The sequence below is a fragment of the Anopheles marshallii genome, chromosome 3, assembly GCF_943734725.1.
Source record: "Anopheles marshallii chromosome 3, idAnoMarsDA_429_01, whole genome shotgun sequence".
NCBI lineage: Eukaryota > Metazoa > Arthropoda > Insecta > Diptera > Culicidae > Anopheles > Anopheles marshallii.
This window is the reverse complement of record NC_071327.1, coordinates 68,836,925-68,859,154: the sequence shown is the minus strand read 5'-3', so window position 1 is coordinate 68,859,154 and position 22,230 is coordinate 68,836,925. Positions and strand designations below refer to the sequence as shown.

At 39.0% G+C, this 22,230-nt stretch overlaps 1 protein-coding gene across 1 annotated transcript; it reads right to left on the bottom strand.

Annotated features, from left to right (window-relative positions):
* Positions 1 to 8,162: 8,162 nt before the first annotated feature.
* On the bottom strand, positions 8,163 to 16,035 carry LOC128716230 (endophilin-A). Its single transcript, XM_053811149.1, has 11 exons — positions 15,991 to 16,035; positions 15,146 to 15,214; positions 14,843 to 15,059; positions 13,342 to 13,475; positions 13,198 to 13,264; positions 12,468 to 12,568; positions 12,150 to 12,253; positions 11,454 to 12,079; positions 9,280 to 9,372; positions 8,362 to 8,486; positions 8,163 to 8,288 (listed from the first exon to the last, which is right to left on the bottom strand). Exons 1-11 carry the CDS (start codon positions 16,033 to 16,035, stop codon positions 8,163 to 8,165), a joined length of 1,707 nt encoding a protein of 568 aa, XP_053667124.1.
* Positions 16,036 to 22,230: the final 6,195 nt, after the last annotated feature.

Genomic DNA, 22,230 nt, shown 5'->3' with positions numbered 1-22,230 from the left:
GCAAATCTGGCAAGCAAAAGAAAACGGCAGCATGGCGATGGTTCAAGCGAAAGGATATGATATTTAGCATTAATTTCCCCACTTTGCGTTTGTGTTGCTGGTAACGCCGCAAACCGTTTTCGGGCCAATGTGCCGTTTTAGACATTTCAGACACCTTCTTTCATTCCGTAAATGTTACAACGTTACATGGGGAGGGGCGTAAAAAAATACGAACGAAAAGACATGTTTGTGCCAGATTGGTACAAAGGAAAAAAACAAACAATCCCCGGCACACATTATGCATATAAACGTTCTCGTTATTGTTTCATTATCTTTTTTGTTAGCACATTGTAAGAAAAAAAAACTAAAACGCACGCAATATAAGATAACAAAAAAATCGGTGTCCAGAAGCATCTCCTCGAGAACAGGGATGGCAGCGAAAGGATCTTTCAGCGTCCCTGGTTGTATAGCGTCAATCAGTCTCAGAGAGCCCTGTTTTAGCCGCTTTAAAGAGCAAGCTGGGAAGGATGTGCTCCAAGTACGGTAGTGTACTAGGTGTAATATAGTAGCATATAGTTGATAATCCACCCATTAGGTCTTTTTTCCTCACCCACCCCTTTCCACCACTCGCCGCACTCTTCGACCGAGTGCGTGATAAATGTAAAAAGGCACCAAAAGCTGGCGAATAATGATGCATTCAGCATATGTTAATGCAATTCTTCATGAAATAAGCCTTTCCCTGTACACCTTTCCTTAACGTTACGTTCACACAACAGCACAGCACACACTGTAGGGTTCTATCGTAAGGACAATAATTTATAAACAAAAAAGTAATAACAAAAAGAAAGGAATAACCCAACGGAATCCGCGCACGATCCGGCAGGCCCCTGGACAAGGCGGACGCTTAGACGGTGGTAATGAGGAAAAACTAAGCTTAAATGCCAAAAAATATCATGAAAATATAATGTTTACAAAACCCGATTCACAGGAGGTGTATTTATAGCGTTTAGTTTTGCAAAACTACCGCGGCCCCAGGACAGAACATGTGTGTCCGTGTGCATCTTTTCGCTGATAAAAGCATTGTAGCATTGTAGTAAGATGTACACCGATTTCCACACACACACTCACACACGGAACCCTTTTTTCTAGACGCTTCAAAGACATATTGTGCGGAGCTTAGGTTGAATTTGTGCTAAACGTTGGAGAAGCTGCAAAGAATGATAAGTATTAGTAGGCTCCGCTCATCATTCCGTAAGCGCGAACACACAGAGAGTAGTGGACGCGTGTGTTGCACAGGACTCGTCACGTTACCGTTGGATAGAAATGTTCCGTGTTCGAATGTAAAATTAATCAGCTCGAAACACACACCATGGAAACCATGGCAACGTGCGACACTCCTTTGCCAGAAGCAAAAAGACACTTCGAGAGCGGTAGCGTTTAATTGTAGGTGTTAGTATACCTTCCCCCTTCAGAGCACACCGTCGTCGCTCGAGCGCAATATCGAGCCTCGAGTTTAAATGCAAAACAAACAAAAAAGCAAACCATACCCGATTATACTCGTAAAGAGTCGTGTTCAGTTTATTTTTTTAGCGTTTTAGTGGAATGTAAAAACTCGGCAGTAATAAGGCTTCCGGCCGGCCTTTAGTGTAATGATGGTAGTAGAGCCATTCTGTTTTATATATATAGTAATGCCCTGCACCCTGTTAGCCTGTAAGCGTAGCACAGATCGTTCAAACGCTGTCGACAACAACACCCACGCTTCTTCGCCTTTTCATCCATTCGTGTTTTCTCCTTCCCGCCCTTTCCCGCCAGCCCAAATTCCTCTGACGACAGTTCTAATGACTTACCGTAAGCTCCTTGTAGTACAGCGGCATACACACCATTTTGTTCATAGTAGACGTAGTAGTAAACTCCGGTGTACATATAGCAAATCGTTTTGTTGAACATACAAGAGAATGCGCCGAATGTGTAGAAATGTATTATTTAATAAATGCTTTATGAAACAGAAAAAAAATATACAGAAAATGTCCACGTTAAATACGGTTTTGTTGTTTAGTTTTTGTGTTCTTTGGCTCCGGTGGGCTGGTCACGTCATGAGAATGATACCAGACCAGTCAGAAAAGCCGCGATATCTCTGAATTATTTCTATGTGTCTGACGTCTTGCATTAAATCTTCAGGGAAATTCAGACGGTTCCCACCGCATATCAGTTCCGAACTAAAGTAGTGAAGTCAACAAGTGAATCGAGAACTTGAGAATCAGATACTCTTCGCAATTTTGGTCATTACTAAGATTGCACTTTAGTACACTTGGCGCCTTCACTATACTCCACAGCAATTTAATCTTCAAATCGCCGTTAGTGAATGAATTCCAAGAAATAGTTACCTTGTCATTTGTCTGCTTATGAACAATGACATTACATCAAGAAAAAAAGCTTTTAAAGCTATTCTTTTAATATTCCTTCTTAATTTTTAAAGATCGATTCCCATGAAGTTGGACACTATCAGAGAAGATCCCGAGAAATCAACCACTGATCAGATCAGCAACATGCAGTAGATCGGCAAGAATGTGACAGAGCAGCAAGTCACGAACAATTATCTCTTCATAAATTTAAAGTAAAACCATTTTATGCAATTTTTCAAGGCTAGAATGACAATGATCAACGGCCAGTTGAAGTTAGATGAAAGGATGTTTAGACCCTTTGTTACTACCATCAAAAGAGTTGTCGCCGGTCGTCTTTTCACCTTCGCAATTCAGAGAGTTACCTTAGCTCGGAAGTAGAAACTTCGAAGATCTTCTTCTACAAGTCAATGCAGAATCTGGTCTGCTGGTAGCACCCTTGGACCTTGGACGCTTGGACACATTGGAAATCCTCTCTGAACTCACTGTATCTTAGTGAATTGGTCGTGTTATGAGAGTACTACCTGGGCCATGAATCCAGTACAGTTTGTCACTAATACAGAGTAGGTGTAAGAATCTCCAGTTGAGATGGGCTCGTGATGTGGGTAAATGGTTGCCAGACACTCGATCTCCAAAGGTCCAAGGTGTGGTTTGTATTAAAATGCAGCTCGTCTTACACAGTGATGACAGAGAGTGACTATTGCAGCAACATGGCAATGGAAATTTCGGAATAACACCGTAAGGAAGCTGTAACCAATGCAGGTTATAGGTTATGTATTCACTACACTGGAATATTTCCCTTCATTATGAGGACCATATTCCCCTTTCAACTGGAGACAACCCCACAGACGAATGCCATCAAATTAGTTCAATGTTTCAAGAACCGTTTATTGAGTAGCTTCAATCTTCAATACATTCATCTTATCTCTCTCACTCCCCACGACGATTCTCTTGCACATTCCGTGTTGTAATCTACATGTAATATTTGCACACACTCCTCGTCCAAACGATCCATTTTGTGTGATCTTGATCTGCCGTACGGTAAAACACAACACTGAAGTAAAGGTAATATTTATACTTCAATTTGATGAATCTTTTCGTATATGCACATCCACAGACACGAACATGTGTGTGTTTTTACTTCATGCCTGCAGCTGCCGTTGCTTTATATATTTTTACGATTCAAATATAATGTATTTAATTATTTACGAGTGTTATAACCATCCTTTGTGTGTGTATGTGTGTTTGTGTTTTATTTGTCCCCCCTTTGACCTTGCCTAACATTCTATCTGCGTCCACCCCCCCCATATATGCGCTATCTGCCAGCTAAAAGTTCCACCCTATCTTTTCTGCTACCCTTTTGGTTGCTTCTAATTCTACCGTTTAATTCCACTTAAAGTTGTAAACCTTAAAGATTGTAGTTGTTTTTCGACACCACGCCATAATTATCTTCATTCACATTGTTTCTCCATTTATATTTTACTTTAACAACTATGTATTGTCCTTTAAGATGATATTTCAAAGTATTTTAGTATTGTTTGTTGACTTTCATTCGTTTCGATCATTCACGTGCGACCGATCAGAATTGTGAAAACTGCTCCAACCGTGCCCTAATAATGGAAAAGATGGATTGGAGCAAACTAAACCGGTTTCGTGAGTTGAGAAAACAGTTCGTAAAGCAATGCAAATCATTTCTTTGTTAAATAAACATTGTTAAACAAATATTACACGAAAAGGATTTAAATAATTCAACATCATTTGACTGAACGGCATGTAACAAAAAGGTAACTGTTGGGATACTTTTTCCCTTGCGCTCCACACCTGTACGCATGTATATAGCGTAACGAAGCACCTGTGCAGGGGTTCTCCGCTAAAGTAGAAACAATCAAACTTTAACGGAAAGCTCGAACGTGAAACTAACACACCGATACACCCTGTGTTGCAGTGATGCCATTACTAATGTGTTTTATCGCTATTGGTTTCATAGTGGTTTGATTCATTTGTAATTTGAAGGTGCTTGATTTGTATCCTACGGAAACGGTTACCATTGGGGTATTGCGCTTCTACATCTAGCTCTGTACCGATCAGTTCAACGTAATTGCACTGCATAATTCCGCATGGTTAATTTCTACCGTACTTTCACATTCGTTGGCTACGTGTAACGAAATATTTGCATTAGTGTGAAATGTTGTTTTGTGCATGAATTGTGTATTTATGGTTTTTGTTGGGTCTGTTTTGCGCGATCCTATTCACATCCGCAAAACGGTGTAGAGGGGTCTTACTAATGTACTTATGCAAAGTGTCGGACGCACAAGACATAAGTGTCCGTATGCGTCTCTTCAGTGCGTGGGAGTGTGCTGTTATTCATGAACCCATCCGAAGTATGATTCCATACTTGAAATCCCACTGCTGTTTTATTATGTACACAATTTTATCGTGTCTGTTTTGTTTGCTGCCTTTGCTGGACTTTGCACATTTAGTGTGAATAAAGAAGATCAGATTAACATGTCTTGGATTGCGGAAAACGAGTGTACTAATGAATAGTTTTATCATCACCGTCATCTTCTTCTTCTGCAGTGTTCGTCTTTCTCATGCACACGCTCATGTTCATTGGGCATTTCCTAAGGAACATCCAAAGTAAAGGGTGGAAAGTTTACACAAGAACCACGATTAACAACGATTACGAAGCTTATAAAGCTAGAAGGATATGAGAAAAAAGTCTTAGTTTTAGGTTGTCCCTTTGAAACACGCACAGTAACAGTAGTGTGTCGCGAATAAGAATTGATAACCCTACCTATATCTGCACCACGTTGCCCATTCAGCAAGATAACATTTGACTTCATTCTGATCTTCGAAAGCGTTTGGACATGTAGAGTTTTTGTTGTTTTGTAAATACATATATGTATATATATATAGTTCTGCTATAGTTCCCATCACATCGTCCACCATCACGCCGCAACAATATAGCCGACGGGCACTTGCAATTTTCCGCCGAATCGACGCGCGTACGATTGCGGGGAGCATGATGCGGGGAGCCATCATGTCATTGCTGCTGGTGGTTATCGTTAATAAACTCTATTTCGCGCTTTCGAAGGGTAAATATCTTTGGTTGTATATACTTTAATGTCAATATCATTGCACTAATATTAGTTCAAGAGGATTCATAGGCTTTGATAGTTCGGTGTACGTTAGTAAATAAATGTCTAAGAACTTTCGGGCACTAGTCACTTGTTTATGCTTGTTCTGCTTCTTCGTATTTCGTTCCTGTTTCTTTCTTCATTTCCCTACATTTCCTGTTCAGTTAGCAATATTGGCTTCACCAGTGTTTCCAACTCAAGATTAAATTCTACAGAGAAAAATAAAATACCAGAATAAACAAGTATGAACAAGCAAATGAATAAAAAAAATTAAGCAAAATAGAAGAAATAATGAGCAACAAAATGTATGTAAAAGAAAAAAAACTGATAATGTGATAATTCTCTTCTCCTTCAAGATTAAAGCTGTTCAAGAGTGAACCCCCGCCCAACTCGAGAATGTTATTTCGGACGAATGATTTGTTCATCTTTTACATTAATAACTGAAAAATGAATGAATCAAGAAAAAAAAAACAAACTTAAAACAGCATAAATGCAGATTGTTTAAACATTTTTCACTTTATCATAACTAATGACTCTGAGTTATTATGCTAAAGTAGGACTCTAAAAGTAACATACAAATCGCGTCTCGCTCTGTACAAATAATACTCTAAGCCGGTATCACGTTAACTTATGCATTTCTTATTATTACAACATTAGAGCAACGTATTGGCATCGACGAAAAGGAATACGGCTTCCTATCATCAGTGGCACACAACAACAAAAATATGTTAACCGAAATATTCGTGTGCCAAAATTGCAAAAATAATACAGACACGCAACGTTCGTTCTGCACCAGCATGTAAGCGAAGCTCGTGTACGCGTCCATAAAACTGTGAGGATGGAGGAATTCAGAAATTAAAATTAGTCGTTTTAACGGAAAAGCATGTAACCACGCCATACTATGAGTTTCCCCTACTGAAGTTTTTGGACATTGAGCAATGGTATTTTGTAGTACCAACCCACAAAGCCACTTACTGCCAAAAGGCTCTAATTGAACTGAAGGGATGTAAAAAAAATCCTAACCAAGCACATAGACTAACTAGATATGTGTATATACTTCTTACATGCTTGCTTTATATCAACAGAACAATATTGATACAATTATGGTTACACACGTTGTTCTGTTAGCCGCTCAATAGCATAATTAAAGTTAGCATTGGATATAAAATAAAATAGTAACAATCAACCAAACAAACAACCGCATGCTTGCATTGATTTCTATTGCTTACTCAACAGATATCGGAATAGAACGCTTGCTTTCCATCTGTGTTTTCTACATCTAATGGCCGAACAGTAAGCATTCTACCATGCTGTTTTCCCGCGACTTGCTAATAAGAGAGCTCTCATAACCGTAATGTCTGTAGCAGTAGAACAATGTAACATATTATTTCACTCGAAATACTTAAAACTCAGCAAAACATATACTCAACATGATGGATGCTTTTAACGCGTGGCTGGTGATGTTTAAAATATCAACGATGCGCTCTTTGAACGATTCCTCGAACTGCAATACTAAACAAATTATAACACGGCAACATGCTAATACGACAGAAACCATGGAACAAACGTAACTTTGTCTTAATAATCTCATAACATTCCCATTCCTGTCTCTCTTTCTATATGGCAAACATGGATGTTTCTACTATAAATACAGTAACATCCTACCAACCTCAACCTCAATCACGTCCTAACCCATTGGCTCTAATCAGATGAACGTATATAGGTTAATCTTTGCAGCTGAACTACCTTTTGCCAATGTGAAACCAAACTCGTCTTCCGCTTCACTAAAACAGTGAATTCGGTTATGAAATTAAAATTGTGTGTACTCTTGCGACAACAGTTGTGTGTTCGTTTGCATTTAAAATGTTATGGTTTGCTAAATAAAATGTTCGCCTCGATTTAAAACTTCACTATGAACTTCGAAATTCAGTGGGTATAACGTTTCCTCAGTGAGACAATTAAAATGCGCACTTATTTGCCCAACACATAATGACCGTTACGTTCAATCATGTCTGACTTACGTTACGTTGAATGTTATGTGAATGTTTCATGGTATGGTTAGACAAACCAAACATCGATCCTTTGCTGTCCCTTACTGTGTGTGTGTGTGTGTGTGTGTGTTAATCTCATATGATTCGGTTTAGACGCATCGTCGGAAGTGAGGAACGGTTTTTTTTTTTCGTTTTGTTTCTTTTCTTCATCCTATCAGTGATGCCATTGCAAGTAAACTAGTTTCGTAGATTGAAGACTAAAATTGCTGGAGGAGACTTAAGGTTAATATAGATTGTAATGAATGTTTTAGTTTTCCACTGTGACGATTTGGCGCTAGCTATTAAGATGAGTTTGTGTATGTGGTTCAATCCCAGCTTGTTCGTTGGATTGAAAAACAGTGCTTTGATTTTGTCCTTTTTTGCTTTTTGCTGTTCCTGCCAACACAACTGAGTAAATATACTGCTACCAGTGAACGTGTGAGTCAACTATCCCAACAAATTTTTCGATCGATTTTTTTCCACCGCCCGCGCGAGTGCGCCCGGCACCGTGTTCTGCGTCTTTAAATTAATATTTGTTTGCGGATTTTCTTCTGTCGTAAGTTGAACATACTATTGTTTGAGTAATAACCTTATGTATGCTTCGCTTGGTTGTTGACTTAATTGCTGGGCAGTGGTACGGTCACCTGTACGTACGACTGGGGGAAATAGCCGTTTCTTCCATTCAAACTGCCTTCAAACCAATTCTCATCGACGCGCTGAATGAGAGTAATGACATCATTTTCCTACAAAGTATAACAAATGCAAATCATGATCAGTTCATCCGCAGACAGTCGCGTAAGAAATGGGATGGCTTACCTTGAAACCCAACTCTCCCGGGTTTTCTGGCTCAAAGTCATACAGTGCTGTGCAGCACGGTTGTGTGGGTTTCGTTGGCATTGGCGTTCTTGCAGGAGAGCGCATCGGAGATGGCAATGGTGATGCTAATAAACGTAACAATATACATGAAAACGATTGGTTAAGTATTGGTTCGCTATGGGTACTGGGTCTGTTTTGTACAAACTACTATTAGCCTAGGTTAAATATATCGTAGCGGCATGTACTGGTGCATAATCCTTTGAAGGATTTTGGTTTGGCTATTTATGCAACTGATTTGCCTTTTCTTAGTACGTTAATTTGTTTATGCCTCGACTGGTAGTATACTAAACCAAACAGATGCGAGAAGCTAACAGAGCATTTGGTCGATGTCTAATTTTCTGATGTACACATTTACTTAGACAATGAAGATGTGAAACGTATGACACAACGAAAACTACGAAACAGATGGTTTCTAATTTAGATAATTAACCAAACTAATACAAACTAAAAATGGACGATTCATGCAGTCTTAAAGCGAATATTGCTAACACAATTTTAACGGAATTATATATTCAACACAAACAGCAAACTAAAGTTTATTGTAACACGTGGTAGAGGACTAAGCACAATAATTGATAACAAACTAATGATTGAAAAAACACATTAAAAGAACAACAACAAGCAGGCGTTTCATACAGATTAAATAAACCAAATAAATGCATTGATTCAACTTGTAAACACAGGCTACAAAACCATATCTTTCACGACAAAACAGTGGGACGTTGAGAAAGAGATTCTTGATTGTTTTTTTTTTCTTTTCATTCCACATGTACAGAATACGTGGTGTTATTTTGATTAAATTATGCCAAATTATAATATTACTTATGAGTTCCAAAAGAGATGATTCATTCTTTTTACCATTAGTAGAACGCGCCTGTGCTTGCCCATTGCCCAACAGTTCCAGATGTGTCGGTTTATTGACCGGCGAACTGAGATGTGATGATGAACCGCCTAGCGATAAGTAAGTCGTACAAGTAGCAAAAACACATTTAAGAAGAAAAAAAACAAAACAATGACGACAGTGATTGTGATTGTTTCCAAATCAGAGCGAAAGAGAAAGAGAGAGAACGGGAGAGAAGAGAAAGAGAGAAATATAGAAAGAGAAAGAGATATATAGGAAGATATATAAACAATCATTCAGAAAGACACACATGTTCATACCATTGATCGACAAATAGGGGACAAATAGTACTTCGTATGCCAATAAGTATATCATGTATAAAAGGAAAACTGTAGGTAAATATTCGGGACTGAATAAAAAGGGAGGAAATGGCAAAATTGAAACAAGCAAAAGTTGAAACAAACGATAAAGTTTAAATGTTTGCATCAAAGATTCGTTGCCAGAAAATATCATAGCATGAACGAGAATATTGCAATCTCCGACTTGCACTCGGGACACGATACAATCTGTTCAGATTTAAGGACAAATGCCAGCCAAAATCCACACGTGTACTGTATTACCATGAATAGCAAATACCACAAACGGGATCCAATAGCTGTTTTTCGTAAATTTGATATTTTTTTAATTTAATGACAACTTCTAGGTTAGGACAAATTGGAGCACATAAAGAAAATTTATTTAACGTGATGGATTTTTGCATAAACGCCCATTGTAGGGCTTATGTAAGTCAAATCATTAATTACCAATTATTGATGTGCCGAATAAAAGTATGAGATACAATGCTACGAGAAGTATTATGCAATCAAAATTTAACATACACAAACTACACCACATAATTGGTACCTCTTTGAGAACGAAACTGTTTAGCTAGCCAAAACAGCTAGAAAATTATTTAAAAAAAAAAAAAACAATTCGTAGCCCTTATTATAACCGTGACAAAAGTTTGCAAATTGCCAATGTACCAATAACAAATGATAAGTGTGAAGTTGGTGATGAAACATGTGAAGCAAAGGATTGCGCAAGGACTTCGAAGATCCTCGTCAGGGTCGACAAGAGTAACTAGCTTACAGTACTATAAATGCATTTTACTATAAATGTGAAGCAAATTCCCATCACCAGCATGAACGTTAACAGATAGGTGGTACGGTTCAGGACGGGAAGAGTGCACTATCGCATACTATTATGTCCACCTTCCGTAACATTGGGCGCGTTTTCGAACACATTTGCATCCGTACGAAATAGATCTGGATATTACTTTGTACAAATTCATTCCTACTTCATGCCCTCTAATAGTTTCACTAAGTACATCGCACGTGCAATGCATTTTAACATAGGTCTGTAATATGTTCTTGTCTACGTGAGTACGTTTGTGCGTATGATTCTTTGTATGATGGTAACCGTCTGCCTGCGTTCTTGTACACTACAAGGATGAAAGATGGGTATTAAATAAATTGTACTAAAAATCACCATTAAACTATAAATAGTTGCACCAAAGCACATAAACATGTTCCTTTATAATACATAATTTAAAGTAATAGTAAATAACCAGTGAATAATACGAGTCTTTTGACAAATTAAGGTTTCATTGTTCTATGTTGTTTGTATATGGCATGGCCGTCCTAACGAAAATAAAAAAAAGAATGTAAATTATAATTAAAGGAATAAAGAAATGAAATAAATTATAAGCTTCGACAATTTTATGGTATACTATTAAGAAAAGTTTTTAACTATCAATTATTCGATGTTGTCTTATTTTATTGTAGTCTTTAAATGTATCTATTGTTGATAATATGGAATAAAAAAGTGTGAATCTCAACGAGTTAACTCACATAAATTGACAAGTTTAGTGAAATACTCATTACTAACAGGAAAATCAATCAACTATAACAAACCACTCCCTCCATATGTAATCTACTAAATCAATGTGCCAAAAAAAAACAAAAACCGAAAACAATAAAGACGAAAAAATATCAAAATTTATAATGATTCAAATGATTTAAAAAAACGATTGTTCAAGAAAAAGAAGACAAACTGCATTACTCACTGGTCGAATAGTAAATCGAATAGTAAATAAAATCTTAATCATAAAGAATAAAAACACTAATAAATGAAAAATAACAAAACAAATCACCTGACCAAGGTACACTGAAGTTGTTGTTGTTAGCAAACATGGCGGTGCTATTGGTAGTAGCGGTACTGTACATCGTACTGTTACTGCTCTTATTATTATACCAACTGTTGGTCCCGCTGTTGGTGGCTGCAGTAATCTTGCCCGGTTTAGACCCTGCACCAACAACACTGTTACCGTTTCCGGCAAATTCCCCACTATTCGGCTGATCCCATGCGTTCAACCAGCTGTCTACGGACGTTCCACCGTAAGACGGCGGGCGCATGTCAGACCCATCGGCACTACTAATACTACCAATGCCGCTCGTGTCGCCTGTTCTGCCACCTACACCGCTAAATGCACTCGAGGTGCCACCGCTCCGCGACGACGCAAGGCTCTGCTGGGAGCCGTACAGTCGGTTGCGGTTAAAGTGGCTACTATTGTTGTTGTGGTTGGAAGAGTGGTTTTTGTTATTGGACAGATTTTGCTGGGAGCTGTACATGTGGTGATGGGAATTGTTCAACCTATTGGGATTAAGGAAATGGGGCCCACCGTTCATTCCATCCTGCGAACCGAGCATTTCGATGTTCAGATCGGCAAGCGTCTTGGGGACGAATTCGGACTTTGGCCTTGCTGCGGCTTCTTCACGTCTGTGGAAAACAGAGCACAAATTTCAGCTGCATATCTCTATACGGGTTAATAACATGATGGTGAACTTACTTTTCATTTAGTGTTTCGACCAATACCTTCAATATTTCAGAACATTGAGAATGATAATCGAGCATTCCCTCAGCGAATGTTACCAGCTGCGAGACTTGCTCAACCTTACAAATTAGCGTCGAATGTTGAAAGAACCGAATAAAACACCAGTTCCACACGTCCAAGAATCCACCACAAGAAAGGAATGCGGCATGCGACAAAAAACCCAACAGTAAATAATGATTTTATTACTATAGCATTGTGCTTTCCGTAAGAATTTAGTATAAAAACACCGCCATTATAACATTTCACCACTTGCTTTAAATTTAATCAACTTACATCATTCTCCAACAGATTGTACATTCCAACCTGTGCGAGCTGTAGCGATTCGGCAAATTTCTCCTCAGCGCTCCTAATTTCATCATCTGTAATTTGAGATCCTTTGATTAGCAACATAGAATTCATCGTTTTAAGTTTAACCACACGGGTACAAGGTGTAAAAAAGAAACACAAACAAAAAACAAGTATAACATCGAGGACAATAACAAACCATAGCGGGTCATTAAGCATTGGAATTTGAAACATAACACATATTTAAGTATCAGTTGGTTTGCGAGAGGGGGTAAAGATGATAGTGCGTGTGTGCATTTGCCAGGAATCGATATAGTATCATTTGCATTACATCAGACGACATGAAAATAAAGAGAAAAAACAAAAGAAAATCAAAATAACAAAATTCAAATAAAGGTAAATAATACAACATTATAAACTCGACCCAAACCCTAAAACATAAACCGATATCAACAAAGATTCAGTTTGATAAATTTACCAACTTATCCATTCGGTTTTTATAAATAATTTTGTGGTTATAAGTACCGAAAGTAGCACAATAAAAAATAAGAACATTTTTAAAACAAACAAGATTGATAAGGTTTCGATTCAACACTATTGGATAAGATTTATAAAAAAATATGTAATAACAACGTATATAGGAAACTAACAATTTTTGTAAACAATTTAAAAATGGGTTCCTTGAGTATCGTTCGGAAAATTGGATGTTTTTACATACCTTTGGCTTGTCGCCTTTTCTTACAGTCGAAATCAAGACGTCTGCCTTGGAGTTTTTTACGATGGTGCTGAAGAAAGGTATGGCACAACGTTAGGTTAGTGTTGATAGTAGCATTAATCGCCGCAACGGCAAACACACACTTACCATCACTTCCTTCAAATCCTTCGTCTGTAGCTGATGGAGCGGTTCGAGGAAGTTTTGTTTGATGTTATCATCGAGCGAGTATTTCACGTCAGCCATCTGCTTGAGCGAATCGCCCATTTCAACCAACGCCGACGCTGCAGAGGTTGGAAAACAGGCGAGAAGTTTGCGTAGCCATTTTGTTGCAAGTGTTTTGCCATGGCACCAAGGAACAAGAACGCATTAATCAATTGCACCGGATATGCACATGGGCGGTGGTGTGTGATTGTTGTGAGATGAGCAGAAGAACCGCGCGCCGTGTATCGACAATCGATCAATCGAAGAGTTGTACAGGAATGAAGAAACAAACAAATAGAAGAAATATTAGTTTATCAGAACGCAACACATGTGCCACAACTACATTCAATGGGATAGAAGTGTATGCTAATGTTTTTTTTTACTATCTATGTAATATTCAGTGACATCACGTTTGCGATAAGTATTTTTGTCATTATTCAAATTACAGTATATACACAAAAATGAAAGCTCAATAAGGAAAGTGTGCAAGAGAGCATTGGCATACATCATATACGGAAGGAATTCAGCGTTATTTGCTAATGTCTTGCTTAAAGGGTCATTAGTTTAGAGTAAATCCACCATCTCGTTTTCCATTTTATAACAAACAAATTATTTGAAATGTGTGAACGTTTACTGTAGTTTGTACAATTAGCAATAAAGATTTATTCCATTAAAATTTAATACTAGCCGCGAAGAATACGCTAAAAGAGTTTTATAAACAATTCCATACAACATTGATCGGGTGTGCGTGAAGAACGTTTTGCAAAAGAATAAATAGAGAGATAGAGATAGAAAGAGAGAGGACACACATCTAACAAAGATTGTTACTTTGCTTTTGTTTTATACTAAATTATAGACGTTATTAGATTTAAATACGTTTGAGCATACGTAACTGCTCATAAGCAAACAACAAAATCTTATACAAAGATTAAGAAAGTAACCATAAGTCAATTGTATCGGAGGAAACATACATAAATCTACTCTAATCTCCCTTAAGTCTTGGTTTAAAGAGGTGTAAAGAATAGCAAGCAAAAGACAGGAGTAAATGAAAAGAAATTGGCATACTCCTTTACTCTTCGTTCGGACTAAACGTTTGTGGAAGTGTGCATCAGTGTGGCACTTCCCGTAGTTTTTACAAACTGTAAACTTTAATTGTTATATAGTCCAGTCTCAAACCTCAAACAATGATACTTGTACGAGGAAATAATGAATTTGTGTGTAGGTATGTTTGTGTGTGTGTGTGTTTAAATTAATATCGTAAAGCACATATTTGCCATTGAATGAGCGACTTTTAATGGGTCTGTGATGTATGAATACAAACAAATGCAACCAAAAGTAAAACGAAAACACATCCAACAACAATCTTTGATTTTTTTCCTTATACAATAAGATGTGCAATGTAAAAGATAAGCAAATGTAAAAGACGCACTGTATGCGTTCCACTTACCGAAAATACTGTCCTCACCCAGCTTTTTACCATACGTCAGCATACAGTCAGCCAATATACCTTCTGGTTGTGGATAAGTATTACTTTTAGCCTGACCTGATAATTTAGAAATACCTTTGACCGCTGCCATCTTCGCTCTAGCTGTCGGGTTCGGTTGCAAGTACTCTTTGGTCTTGGCTTGCAACTCTTCGACTAGCTCGACCGTGACGTCCGTTTTCTGTATCCAGACATATTACAAGACATTGCATTAAAATGCGTGTTTACTAAGCTCCGATTTGATTGGGTGAGTGATAATCTACTTACGCGCTCCATCTCCATGAAATCCAGATCCAGTTTGGTGCCTTCAGCACCTCCCATCTTTTCAGTGACATACTGAAATACGGTAAAAGAATTAGTGTGCAAATAATTGGGAGCAAATATCTGCTTTGTTTGTTTGTTAATTAGCACTAAATAAACTATAGCGATAAAAAATCTAACACTCCTTTAGCGTAAAACACCAGGCGTCTCCTTTTCTTGCGTGCTGCAGAGCATAATCAATTTGTGAATCTGTAAACTGTTATATGCTTATGCCTTCTAGTTTTCTTAGCTACACCATCTTAGCTACACCTACACAACATAAGAAGTTCGAACATTATAAACGAATGATTAAGGGCTTTTTAGAAATGTTAACCTAACCCTTGTGCATGCAAATAATCATTTTAAACGTTTTACATGTAAATCCCACTTCAACATTCCCACGAAAAACGATTAATGGGTAGGCGTTACATTGCTCTGAACAGGTAGGTATATGCACCATCTTCAAATCTTGGTCGTGACCTATATTTTACTTTGAACTTGTCCTAGTACATAACACACAATGTAAATTGAAGTACTGTTGTTCGCCCCTTCTTTGCAGCGCATCTCGAACATTAAGTTGAATAGGTGACAAAACTACAGCAGTGTCTTACACACCTTTTACACAACACGTGCGATTTTTACGTACGATAATATGTGCATTAACAAAACAGGTACAATAGTAATGCTAGAAGGCAAGTTTGTTTGAGGAACAATCTCATTAAACGCTTAATGGTGTTAGTACGTTTTTGTTACAAGTGTGCAACGTTTACTATCCTTAAGCTATAACTCTGCTCAACCCCAAAACACGTTACCTGATTTGCTTTATTAATTTGCTTTTTTAGGCCCGCAAATGCCATGTTTTCGCCTTTGGAGAAAATGGTGGAAGATTTTTATTTTCCCGTTAGTGTCTCAAAATGTATCTCTTTCTCTCCCCTGCTAGCGCAGCAGCAACTTCTCAGCAACGAATATGTGCACACTCACGCGCGCACACACACACACAGACACTGGCCAAGAGCCTTTCCTTTCTTTTTGCACCCTTTTGCGTATGTCAAGATGAAACTCAACAATACTTCAGGATTTAGAACGTGATAGTTGCACTGGGAACTATTTTCGTAGTACACGGTTAATTATTATACAACACACTTTACACTGCACTGGTACTATTCACGGACACATTCACCTAAATATCACTTAAATTGGGGCTCCTTCAGGGCACTCTTGAATTACAGGTGATTTGTTAGCCTTTTTTAGTTCGAAAAACGGCAAATTTAGCAGGTGAATTTCCAATTTTCCAATAAGGTCATCCGTACCACCGCAAGTTGATAATTCGACAACGTCCCAGAGCATTTGTCAGTCCCCAATCCAGACGATGACGAGTAGCGTGCACATTTGTTGGACGATGAGCAGAACATGAAAAGAGAAAGAAAAGGGAAAAAACAATGCATTAAATTCGATTCCTAGTAAGTACGGACTGTGAAAAACACTGCAAAATGTATGATTTCAACGGTATTCCTACAGCACTAATTGCGCACTTCCAGCCAAAAAGTACCATGTGACGGACATTGGAGCCATGCCCCAATTGGAAAAAAAAACTCCGAAGCTAGCACCTAAAATTGGAACTTTTTCCTTACTTTGAAGGATGCAACAGTAGCAAATCGGCCGTATTATTGGGCTCGCTCCTCCAGAAGGTTCTCGGTTCCGAATTGCAACTACAGCAGACAAGTGCCTATAGCTGGGACAGCGCTGTTAATCGCTTAAGAATTGCTATCACACACGCGGTTGCTGAAGCGAGTTCAAGCAAAAGTTCACACGAGACGTGACCGAGACGCGTTCGAAAGGACTGTGTGTGTCAAGAAACTTCACCAGACCACTACCATACCAGTAAGTTTGCAGCAGGCAGTTAACGCCACCTTCGATTGAGGTTACGCGGCAGAGCTTTCCGACGACTCGGGGAAAAACTGAGAGCACTGCTCGGGTACAGTAAAGCTCAACATTCTCTCCCAGCAAGAGCCCTGCTACCGTTTTACTACAGTACGTTGATGGTGTTGGAATCGAACGACGCTCGGTAGCAGTGTGCGTGGTGTGCGCTCATTATGCTCGTTTGGTTGTGTGAAACAGTTAGCAGGATTTGCAGCATGAATCAAACAGGCGTTGGAAAGCGTGAAAAGCTTTCGCTTCCCCATAGACACTGCCAAATGTCAAGTCAAAGCTTGCCTGCTGGGTGGGGTGGGTGATGGAAGAACAATTAAATTTATTTGTGTTTATAAAAGGTTGTACGCGGACTCGTACTGCATACAGAACAAAATTGTAAGCGACAAAAACAGAGAGTGAGAAGAAGGATAAACAAATAATAAATATAAAAGTTCCATGTAGCCACACAAAAAAACATTTAAGAAGCCTTTTTACTTGTCTTTTTGGGGTATTCACAGATATTCAACGTTACCAAGAATTACACAAAAAAAAAACAAAACGCATTGTAACTTACACCAGTAAATCACGTGACGATGGTGCAAACACTTTTCTACGCGTATTGTATGAATCGGAAAATTCATTCATTCACGGCTATTCAAATCATTTTCCGGGAGCGTACGCATACCTTCATATATCCTCTCTGCTGGTGCACCTAAAAAAAACCAACCTGCAACGATACCAACTCCCGAGAGAAAGCAGCATACGGGCATATATAGCGCCAGTTACTTTTCCTAGAGCTAGAGCTACCGGACGGGTTCCGTAGGTGACGCTACTAATAGATGGACAGTCCAAACAGTCAATTTACTATCACACCCACAGCAATAGGTTCCGATTCGCACCGACACGGCCGATAGCTTTGAAACACGCGGTTTCGTCACCAGTTTCGTCATTCACTGGAGGAGAACCTTCCTATCGTACGCTTGCGCTCTTCCACGACTTAGAGTGCTCGTGTTGTAGTCTGCTAGTGTAGAATTGCATCGCCACACCAACTCCCTCATATGTTCTTTTCTATCTTATCCGTTAGAAACAGGGATCAGCCGGATTCCTTTTTAGCTATGCGTAGTTGAAAAGATGTTAATACAATAACTAAAACCATTCATAAGACATATTCGGAACTAAAAAATATTTAAAAAAGTAAATTCAGTTGAGAGAAATAAGGCAATCGATTCAAATCGTGGGTTTCATACTTTTCAAAGGCCCGTCTTCAATGCGTAAGAATTGGTCTCTTGGCCGTTTATGGTCGCTCTAGACACTAAAATGTAGACTTTGCGTCGCCCACAGTATTTTTTATCGCTGCTCTAGACACAAACTGCAGACTATTGGCGTACTGTCGCTTCTGGTCGGTACCACAAACCTTCGGTCACTATCGTTGGAAAGGGATGTGCTTGTACGCTGCTGATAATCGTCACGCAAGAAGTTTACCAAGAAGGCGAAACATCTGCGTAACTACGGGGGCATCTGGGGTAGATATTTGTATGTTCCAAATTTCCCTTATCAAAAATGAGCGAAACTTTGCACAAATTGTCAGAACAGTACGCAACGGCAACGTACACACAACAGCCTTGCGGTTCGATGAACCATGAAATCACAAGCGCCGAAAAGGTTACCATCATTGTTCATGTGGAACATTCATTACATTTTAGAATGTGGTACAGCTCGACATAACCCTCTTATAGGTTGCTATTGAATTGGTTTGCCAGACACACAGTCAAATCCGTGCTTGCAGCTCCAATAATGATGATGATGGTTGGGCGTTCAAGAGCACGGGAACATTTAATGTTGTTTGTTCTGTGGTGGAATTTGTTTGATTTTTTTCTGAACTGTTACGAAAGTGCGTAGAACGCCACACACTGTGTTGTTGAACTAATGTAGGAAGGTTTATTTCCGATCCGCCAGAATCGATGGCAAATCTCATCAGGATGTTTTTTTTCGTTTTCCTCAAGGAAATGACAGGCCGAGACCTCCGATATTATACTGTCTCAAAGAAGAGGCCTTTATATTCTTCCATTTTAACGCACCTGCTGTCGTCAATCCGATCCTGTTTAAGAAATGCGCACTCTAAAAAAAAGGTAGTTTTTGGAAATATTTAAAAGAAATCAAACCCAATACGTGGGATGGATAGTGTATTAGTTCAATTGAATCAAATGTTTAGTTTCAGAATTTGTTTGTTTTCCTCTTTTCCGCAATACACCATGCTTATTGATTGTCCGGCCTGAGTACAAAAATTGAAACTTGGTGCCGTGACCAGGATAAAACACGGTTGGACGGATGATTTCGTAGATCCGCTTCGGCCAGTCTGTCAAACCGAGTCCATTTGCACTGTTTGTTTGAACCCAAACAGATAATTTTTCCGTTTAAAAATAAACACATAATGATTTTCGCTACAAGTACTTTACTTTGTGTAAAGAATAGATGATGAAAATTTTAAAGTCAAGTTTCACAAAATTTTGCAACATTCTGAGTAACGTCGAATTGCAAAACGTTGCTTTAACAAAATCGCACTAGAGAACAACGAACATTTGTGATTTTCACACAAGGATGAGTTTTCTCTTTGGACTGTAATTTTGTGAAAAAAGGCTAATTTTGTGTAAGCCATATTTTCTGTAAAAAACACCTTCGAACCTCGAAAAAAACCTGACTTATGGGAAAATATCTTCCCGTAAGATCATCACAGGAATTCATCTTGTACGATGGCCACTTTTGTTGCTTCCCTTAGTTTAATTACTTTTACTTTGCACTCTTTGCAGGAATAATTCTTAACACTAAATATACGCAACTACGTTATAGATTCAATAAAAAAATCTATAATTCATTGGTCGATTCATATGTTTATGAGTTGAGCACGGCGATAGTGTATTAAAGTTAACTAATGGAAGTGCAGATAAGATAATGAAAAGGTATATTCTACAGAACATTCTTTTTCGGTGCAAAATTGGTAACAAGCAATATTTATCTAAAAATAACAAATGTACATCCTGTAGTAAAGGTATTATAAATATCACCAACTGGAAGGCATGTTGTGTGAGAGGAAATAACACTTAGACAATAAAATTACTAAGTTGCTGAGAATTGAAAATCCGCTGCAGTCGCTAAATATGTGCTTCCCTCGCCAAGGTTAAAAAGGCGTCACATTGAATGGAAATCATTAAACGAAAAAACAATCGATCGCAATGCATAAAACCAAATTTTATTTGTTTAAAAAGTTTTAAGTTAAGGTGTAAGCAAAAAAAATCGCTGTTATAAGAATATTATCCTTTGCGTTCTTACATGATACGAAGATAAATGTCGTGGATCTATTTTCGAATCGGAATTCCACCAAAAAGAAACAAAAAAAAAGAACCATACTTCCTTCCTTTCTTTTGCTGGACAATTACAAGGCAAATTTCATGATATTGTGTGTTTCGCCTTCGCGTATTTTCACTTATCTTATCTACGGCAGTGGACATTCTTGACTGTCTTACTTATGCGCGTATGAACACTGAATGCGTTTAGCTTTAGATACTACATCTATTACAAACTAAAGCCTTCTCGTGATGATTTTTAAAACGTTAACCCGGCATCGACACAGGGAGATATGTCTTATCGCCGTGCTTTAGAACGGTATCGCACAACAATGACAGCACTAGCTAAACCGCCCAACAAAGCGCCATAAAGTGTGTAAAACGCTCGAAACTACTCAATGATCCAGCATCGTGCCCGTGTGTACGCGTACGCGAAATCGGCCTCATTCCCACCGACAGGCATTAGCATTGACCTTGGGAAGTATGTGCGCAGAGACGGTTCACGGTTCGTGCGAGGTGCCAAACCGTACAAGAGAATGTGTTGTGTTGTGCAGTTCTCTCGTCTTTGCTATGCGTGTGCAGCAGCAACATCTCCCGAGCACAGCGCCACATCATGGCCAATCGATGCACATTATAGTCGCCCCCAAACCTGTCTATTACCGCGGCGCACAGCTTCCGTCATTCGCGCGCCGCAAATTTCACCTAGCCGTTTCCACACGTCCGTTCCCTGTTCGTGGGGCCCATCCATAGCGGCAGTGTGTTTCAACAAACGATAAAAATAGTGTCATCCGCTTCCTTGCGTTGTCGCATGCCTACTCCTCACGGTGTGGCGTTGGTTCGCTCCCCGCAGTTCACATCATTGCCAATTTTCCATCACCATCTACTTGGAGGTTATCATTCGTTTGCATTGGCCGGAACCACAGAACCTGTGTCGAAATCTCGTTCGCTTTTATTTATGTTCGAGAGATTGATAGACACCGCATCGGACGCCGCTCATTGAAAACCACTCGACATAAATTCGCGTCCGTTTTGCGCTTCTCTCCACGTTTAACCTTCTTCACCCATCCAATTTTGGAAAATAAATGCGAAACGAAAAAACGCACGGAAACGATCGATATTTTCTCCATTACTCGATGTTCCGACTATGTTATGTTTGCTGTGAACAACACACAAATAGCGTCGGCGGGGAGGAAACATACCAGAGCAAGATAAATATAATCCTTATCAATGGTACAACTGGAGGCTTCCTTATCGCTGCTGGTTAATGTTTTGCAGAGTCGATGTGCATTTTTCCCTCGCTTCGTTTGCTTACTAGATCAAAAAAGCGCTTCTTCTGCAAATAATCGATACGTCAGCCGCTCAGAAAACAAGGCAAGCAAACCAAGCTGAGCATGCAATCCTTATTGTACAGACATTAAGACTACACACTTACACTTTGTCGGCAATCGCGCTGTTGGTCCTTGGCAGGAGGTCGTCTTACAAACGGGCAATTGATATGCTGTTTTCCACAAAAGGACAATTCTTGCTTTCAACGGCAAACGGACCATTAATCAAACTGGACTAAAGCATTTGCTTTCATATGTACGTCTCTTGTGAAACAGACAACGCAGAGAAAAATACGCACGGCTCGCGAACTTTTGCACAGCACAACAAATAACACCACACTGGAGGTCGCTCGCGTTTTAATAGCTATGCGTATAATATGCACACGGCAACACTCGGGACCGACGATCTAAGCCAGGTTGGTAACACTTCGATAACTTTGGAAGCTAACCTTGTTGCGAAAATCCAGAATTCGGT